The 7,544-nt window shown below is 39.7% G+C and overlaps 1 protein-coding gene across 1 annotated transcript; it reads left to right on the top strand.

Annotated features, from left to right (window-relative positions):
• Positions 1–2,406: 2,406 nt before the first annotated feature.
• LOC121982197 (2-hydroxy-6-oxononadienedioate/2-hydroxy-6-oxononatrienedioate hydrolase-like) lies at positions 2,407–5,385 on the top strand. The gene is made up of 4 exons (XM_042535155.1): positions 2,407–3,173; positions 4,415–4,510; positions 4,579–4,646; positions 4,899–5,385. The coding sequence occupies exons 1-4, from the start codon at positions 2,508–2,510 to the stop codon at positions 5,026–5,028; spliced, it is 960 nt and encodes a 319-aa protein (XP_042391089.1). The 5' UTR covers positions 2,407–2,507; the 3' UTR covers positions 5,029–5,385.
• The last annotated feature ends 2,159 nt before the right edge of the window (positions 5,386–7,544 follow it).

Below are 7,544 nucleotides of genomic sequence, written 5' to 3'. Positions count from 1 at the left end.
TCCGTGCACTGAGTTGATGGAAACTGGGGGCGTGGCACTCTCTGCTGCTCCCAGGTGATCTTCACGGCGACGTAAGCCTCTAATGAACCTGCAACCAAGTCGGGCCGGGAAGGGGTTCCCGGCGACGACCCTCCGACGCTCAAGTCAGACGACGACAAGAAGAGACGTAAGTAAAATAGAGGCTGTGGCTACAGTAGAATCGGAGAGAAATCATACCTCCGTCGAAGTCCGGGGGTCTTTATATAGGACTCCGGAGAGGCGCGTGCATGCTTTCCAAAGCGTGCACGTTCCCCAAAGCATACCTTGGAATGACTGTGTCAGAAAAGCATGTTTGACACCATACCTCAATTGTCCGAGTATATCTCTATCATGACAGTGGAAACTTCCTCCGTACGATCCTTGGTACGGCCCGGCCGCCGACCATGCTGCTTGTCGGTGGCGGACGTCTCGAGAATGATATCACTAGCTGACCATTTTGTCCTCTTCTAAGCCCTTTGTCTTTAACCGGGCCGGTCGGGCTGATCACTCGGCCTCCCGGGATCCCGGGTATACACGTGCCTCGGACTGGGTGAGTCGGCCGATCGGTCATATATTCGGATGGGGGCCCCGGCTAGTAGTTCTGTCGTTCGGCCTAGCAACCCAACTACTCGGCATAGTGGTTCCTCTATAAAGGAGCTTGTGAGCGTCGGAAGCTCGACCCGAGGTCGAGTTGTCTTCATGTGTCGAGCTGTCTTTATGTCGGTCCGGGGTCTACCCAGGCCGGTCGGCCAAGAGATTCCTCCCTGCTCGGCCGAACCTTTGACTTCCTCCTTGCTCGGCCGGACCTTTGACTCTTTCGTACCATTGACCCCTTCCTCTGTGACCCCCGCTCTTTACCATCGGATCATAATCAAATATTTTTTAAAAAAAATAAAAAATATTAAAGTTTTTATAAACATTTAATCAATTTAATAAAAAATAAAAAAGATTATTTTTTGTTATTTTAAAACATTAGTTGATTTGTAAAATTCTTAATAAAAATCAAACCGATTTAATTAAAATAAATAATATTTTTTAAAAAAAAAAAACTTTCGAATAAATAAATCGGACTAACATTTCAAATTAAAGTAGATTGAATCAACCACTCGTACATACACGTCAACAAAATATATCAATTTGACTTTGTTATAAATGGAAAAAGAAATATGGAATATCTAATGTCAATAAAAAATAATTCCTTTATCCGTAATTTCATCCTTAATTGATTGCTATTGCAATCAATATCAAAATATACGTATATATGATTGGTAATGAGATTGTAATAGTAACGGACTAGTGTATATATATTTTCATCATTAGTACTAATCTTTGATATAGTTCCTAATTTAATTGTGTTGCTGTTACGTACTTGTATTCATCATTAGCTATCTTGACAGATATGCTGAGATAGTTAAATTATCTTTTGCCATCATATTAGTGGTCGTGTGCATTCTTAATGATAAAAGATGAATATGTTCGTCCTCAGCGCTGCGTGTATTCTTAGTGGCAAAAGGTGAATATGTTCGTCCTCAGCGCTCCCGTCAATCCGTCTCAAGATCAACACGGAAGAGATAAATCAAGGACGACTACTGATCTTTGAAATAGTTACTAGCACATAAGGGAGATATTTATCTCGGTTTTGTCCAGATTCGAACCTCAGACCTTATGATGATAACACTTCATACGTTAATCATTAGATCTATCCGATGGGACATGATCACATGCATTCTTGGTTCTTAAAGCCTTCAATATTATTAGATTTTTTAGGGCAAATGGACTTGTAAGTTGTAACCTAACGAAGCGTTACTTGTCCTGACACTGATGCTCTACCATTCATCTGTATAAAAGTCTGAAGAACCTTCCTACCTACAGAATTAAGGAAAGGAATTAATTAACGAAAACCTTATGTAAATAAAATTAAAAGTATTATTTTTTTACAAGCCAACATTGATATAATTGCTTACCAACTTTGAGTTGATAAATTATTTTTTACAAGCCATGCAACATTAAAGTATTAATAACCAACATCCATAAATTATTTTATTTTGACCAATAAAATTTGGTTAGTATTTGTTTAATATTTTATTAATTAAAATTTATTTAGGCAGTATTTTATATTTTACTTGGCAGTATTCCAGGTTTTATGTGTCTAGAAGAAGCTTATCATATTTGTCTTTTTCCAACCCCACCCTACCCTGATTATTTATAATTTTCCATTATTATTTTTTTTGTCCATCACTCCATCAGTAGACACACTCTCTCCATATATATATATTTCCCAATAAAGGAAATCATGAAAAAAAAGGATAGTTAATTAATTCGCATTGACTACATCGACCTGTCACTTTCCCATTATCTCTATTTAGTCCTCGACCGGTTCACACAGGGCCTCGTTAGTGCTCTTCTCGACTTCAGTTGTGTCCCCGATTTTTTTCGGGAAACCCCCTCCAGTTTTGTTAAACTACATTCGGGGCCTTAAATTGCCCCAGATGGAAATCAGTCTGGTGTGGTGGATCGATCTGTTTGTCCGCCTCGTCTACACCTCGGCCGGCCTCCGCCGCCATACCGTCTCCATCGACGCCGAAACCACCATACGCTGCTGGATCTCCTCGTCCCTCCTCCCCTCCTCCTCCGCCGCCGGAGCCCGATCGAAGAAGAAGCCCCCGCTCGTCCTTGTCCATGGCTTCGGCCCGCGCGGCGCGTGGCAGTGGCGCAGCCAGATCAGACCCCTGGCCGCCCACTTCGACCTCGTCGTGCCGGACCTTATATTCTTCGGTGGCTCCACCACGAGCTCCACCCGCAGGTCGGAGGCGTTTCAGGCCGCCTCCGTTGTCGGTCTCCTCGACGCCCTGGGCGTCGCCCCACCGCGGCGCGCCAAGGTTTCGTTGATGGGAACCAGCTACGGGGGTTTCGTGGTGTACCACATGGCGCGGATGATGGGGCCGGAGCGGGTGGATCGGGTGGTGATCGCCAGCTCCGACCTGCTCAATGGGCCCGACGACAGCCGGGCGTTTCTGGAGAGGGCCGGTGGACTAGAAAGCGTCGACCAGGTGCTCCTCCCTCGGACCACCGCCGACTTGAAGAGGCTTTTACAGCTCGCCGTATTCCTTCCTCCGCGGTTCGTGCCGGAATTCCTCCTCCGAGATGTGCTTCGGGTACGAATCCCTGCTGCCCTTCCTTTTCAAATCCCTCTTTTTCCGTACTATTCTCGGCATCTTCTGCACTATCCTCATCGACCAATCTTCTTCTGAGAAAATACATAATTGGTCCTCGAAGAACGACTATCAATCATCAATCTCCATTGCGATTATTTCTTGCTATATTTCACAATTTTTTCAGTATTATTAGAGACTAGATATTCAAGTTGATTGGTGCCAATATCAAAATTTGAATGATTAAACAAATTAAAAGAAGTTATTCGTGTATAAAAGATTTCATAAAGATAAACAAACACTTGTTAATCAGATTATTGATATGGTGGTTATTAAGATTGGCAGCACGTGGACACTGATTTGTTTATGCAATTATCTATATTCTTGGTGCTTACTTTTTGTTTATGTTGTAGAAAACAAGAACAAAAATTAGACTCTAACGTGTAGAAAAACCAAAAAAATACAAAAACTACTTTCGTTTCTGCACCCCTGGCGATTGTATAATTTCAGGATTGCAAAACTGAAGTGATCATTTAATATGATAGACAAGGATGTTGTTAAGTCTTTCTTCTTTCTCTTTTTCAGAGTTTGGCAAAGGAATAGTGATCTGAGATGTGGTTTACTCTCAAATTTTGCTTTGAGTCATTTATACTTGCCAAACCAAGAATATAAAAATTTGAGCAATTCATATTTGTTTAGTTTTTTTTTGAAAAAAGTTTGCAGTCAGTATCAAGGTTCAAAATCTCGAATTATGTTTTAGTATTTGATTGGAATGATACTTTTTTCAATATTGTACTGATGTTTCAATAAATAGGACTGATGGTAAATTGGAGATGGAAGAAGGAAGTAGATGAAGGAAAAAAAAAGAACAAGATAAGGCAACTATATACTTAAATTCAATTTTTATGTTCCATTTAAATTGGTACACTTTTAATTTAAGCTAAAAAAATAACATTGTAATTCACTTTGATCTGCATTGTATCATGGCAAAGGGTATTGAGTGTTGGTATGACTTAATACTCATCAACATATCTCAAGTAGTATGAAATTTTGATAATTTATAGGAATGATATATCTTTATCACACCACCTAATACTGTCAGCACCTTTATCCCTAAGATGGTTAGAACAGTAAAACAAGAGTTACAAACGTTTATTTATATGCTTTTTATTCTACTCTAGATATTAGAAACAAAATATGGCAAAGATGATCAGCTAATCAAGTAATCTGATGGCGATGTGCAGAATCTGTTTAGCGATAAGATTGCGGAAAAGCTAGAGCTGATCAAGGGTATCAGCATCAGCCACAAAGATGAATTCCAACTAACTCCTCTTCCCCAGGTAATGTTAAAGCGCTAGTAATCAGCTTATTAGCCCCAAAAACTACCTAGCTAATTCCTGTTTCTCAGCAAGTTCTCATCATCTGGGGCGAGCATGATCAAATATTTCTTGTGGATAAAGCCTTTGAAATGCAAAAGTAAGTCACTGCCAAACCTTCCAAAGTAATATCCTGGTTGATTTATTTATGTGATATACAAATGAGGGGAGCGTTGACACAACGATAAAGTTATTGTCATAACCACATTCAAGTCGTGGAAACCACCTCTTGCAATACAGGATAAGGCTGTGTACAATATACCCAATGTGACTCTTTCTGGGATCTTACATTGGCAAAACTTTCAGGACAAATTCTTTTATATATATAATATAATATAATATATGTGTGCAGGCACTTGGGAGAGAATGCAAGGTTAGAAGTATTGGGGAAGACAGGGCACACGCCACAAGCGGAGGACCCCAAGAAGTTTAACAAAATTATCCTCAACTTCTTATTGGGTGGTCCAAAGTCTTCATTCTGACGCCCTTTCGTGTGGTGTCGTGGTGCCTGCGTACCTACACCGTCCGCTTGTTGTAGATTTAATTCTCTACTTCACAGGGAATAAAGACAAACGTAGCCGTGCCCATCGGTCTTTTATTTTTTAGGTGATTTTGAACGGGAATAAGAAGTAAGCATGGATTTGGTCTTGGTAAGGATTGAATGGAAATGGTAATTAGATTTGTAGTCGTGTAATTCTCAATTGCGTCCAACATATGAACAAAGCTGAAGTTTTGTGAAGTATTAATTATTATTATTTTTAATAATTCATGTATGCAAGCTTACTCTTTTGTTCTAGCTTGTCTATTAAATAAATATGGAGCACAATTTAGATCTTTAAGATATTCGTTTCATTTTAAATAAATAGGGAGCACATCATATGTTTTGAGGACTTTTTGAGGTAATAACTATTGTTTGTATTTATTATGATTTCCTTGCCGCAATAAATGAAATCAAATGCTAAACTTTTCTAGACCTAGAAACAGTTCGGAATGTATAATTTATATAGTTATTTATAAAATTTTATATAAATTTTAAATATGATGCACTTTTGCTTAAGGGTAGCTTTTGAATTCGTATATAGTTACTTGTATATCTGACATTACAATGCTAACTAATATCCTATGTTTTTTTTACAATTTTTCTAATATTAGAAAGGAAAGAGCTTGATGACTTTTAGGGTGCATTTAGTTTGAGTTATTGTATATAATTCTGGTTATGTGAGTTACGGGGAATAAAGCCTAACTTTAGTTCAACTTATGTAATACTATAATCTAATTTAACATTCAATTTGATATTTAATTAATTTTTTAAAATAAAATAAAATAAATTAATAATATTATTAATTAATAAGTTGACAATATATATGTAATAAATAAATATAATTGATTTATAATTTTTAAAATTTAGAATAAATTTAGTATTTGATTAAAAAAATTAATTCTTCCTCACTATGCTTCTGCCCCATCGCTAGCGTCGCCTCCTCTGTAAGTCGTCGGCGTGTCTCCTCCTCTGCAAGCTGTCGGCGTGCCGCCTCCTCCACAAACCATGGGCACCACCTTGGGCCACCCTTCGCGAACCACCGACACTATGCACCTTTGGTCGCTGCTCCCTTATTCGGCGTGCTTCCTCCTCCGCGAACTGCTGGCACTGTCTCCCTCCTCCGCCAACTGTCGGTGCCTCCTCCGCGAACCGTCGACACCGTGCGCCTTGGGCCACTACTCCCTCCTCCGCGAACCACCGGGCACCGACACTGTGGGCCTTGGGTCACTACTCCCTCCGTCGGTGTGTCGCTTCCTCCGCGAACCGCTGTCTCCGTCTTCCCTCCTCCGTGAACCGTCGATTCCCTGCGTCTTGGGTCACCGCTCCCTCCTTCGCAGATTGTTCGGAGGCGAATCGTGTGCCTATGACAGTTGCTCCCTCCTCCGCGAATCGTCGTTGTTCCTCCGTCCTGGCAATGATTTGCCTCGACCGCCGTTGCTCCGCAATGGCCTCTTGGTCGTAGTAGTCTCTTACTTGCAATGGTCGCCTGTTCGCCATCGCCGCTTGCTCGCTTGGAGGATAATTTTAGAAGAAAATTGTTGTTAACCCTGGAATCGTGGAAAACGTAAGGGTGCGTTTGGTTTGCACCGTTTTCATTTTCATTTTCTGGAAAACGCGCGTTTTCTAGAAAACAGAAAACGACTTTTTGTCATTCTCTGTTTTTCTAGAAAACGATAGTCAATTTTTTAGAAAAAGCGGGCGAAAAACGCAAACCAAATATCGTTTTCCAGAAAACGCGCGTTTTCCAGAAAATGAAAACGGAAAACACGCCTACCAAACGCCCCCTAAGGCTTCCAAGGTTTTCCGATTCTAAGTTATATTCCTTGATTACTGACGTGGCGGGGATGTCGCATTACTGGAAATCACTGATTATTTAAACTAAATAAAGTTATCCTTAATAACTTTCTAAAGTTATCAATGATAACCCCGACCAAAGGCGCTCTTAGGTGCATAGACTATAGACTATAGACTATGGACTATAATAATGTAAATGAACCACCAAGCTCATCAAAATTAAGGATGTCACTTTAAAACAAAATGTGCGGCGAAAGTGATGTAATCGCTGAACTAAAATGATTATATTATCTCAAGTTAGTAAAAGTTATAATTAAGCTAACATCCAATCTTAACATTCAATCCTTGATGATCTATTAGACTTCTATCACTAACACCAATTAGACTTTTCAATGCCAAATGTCTAATCTACCTGATCCACCTAAATTTCTCATCAATCAAGTATGATTTATTTAGATTTTCTTTTTCAATTCTTTACTAGACTTCTGACTTTTACCAACACCTGCTCGTCTTCAAACAATATCAAATGTCTACTCAACCTCAATCCATTTGGACCTTTCACTATCAAGTATCCTACTCAAATATCCAAATCTTAGACTATAGTTAATCTTTGTCTAGAAGCATTACTCCCTTATCACTATAACATTAGTAAAATACCCAACC

The sequence above is a fragment of the Zingiber officinale genome, chromosome 5A, assembly GCF_018446385.1.
Source record: "Zingiber officinale cultivar Zhangliang chromosome 5A, Zo_v1.1, whole genome shotgun sequence".
In the NCBI taxonomy this organism is placed as follows: Eukaryota; Viridiplantae; Streptophyta; class Magnoliopsida; order Zingiberales; family Zingiberaceae; genus Zingiber; species Zingiber officinale.
This window is presented reverse-complemented; position numbering and strand designations above follow the sequence as displayed.

What these genes read in the sequence shown, in the direction of transcription:
- LOC121982197 (XM_042535155.1), top strand. Translation starts at nt 2,508, where the DNA reads ATGGAAATCAGTCTGGTGTGGTGGATCGATCTGTTTGTCCGCCTCGTC. An exon ending in AACTAACTCCTCTTCCCCAG is followed by an intron (nt 4,511 to 4,578) that starts GTAATGTTAAAG and finishes CCTGTTTCTCAG; the next exon opens with CAAGTTCTCATCATCTGGGG. An exon ending in AAAGCCTTTGAAATGCAAAA is followed by an intron (nt 4,647 to 4,898) that starts GTAAGTCACTGC and finishes ATATGTGTGCAG; the next exon opens with GCACTTGGGAGAGAATGCAA.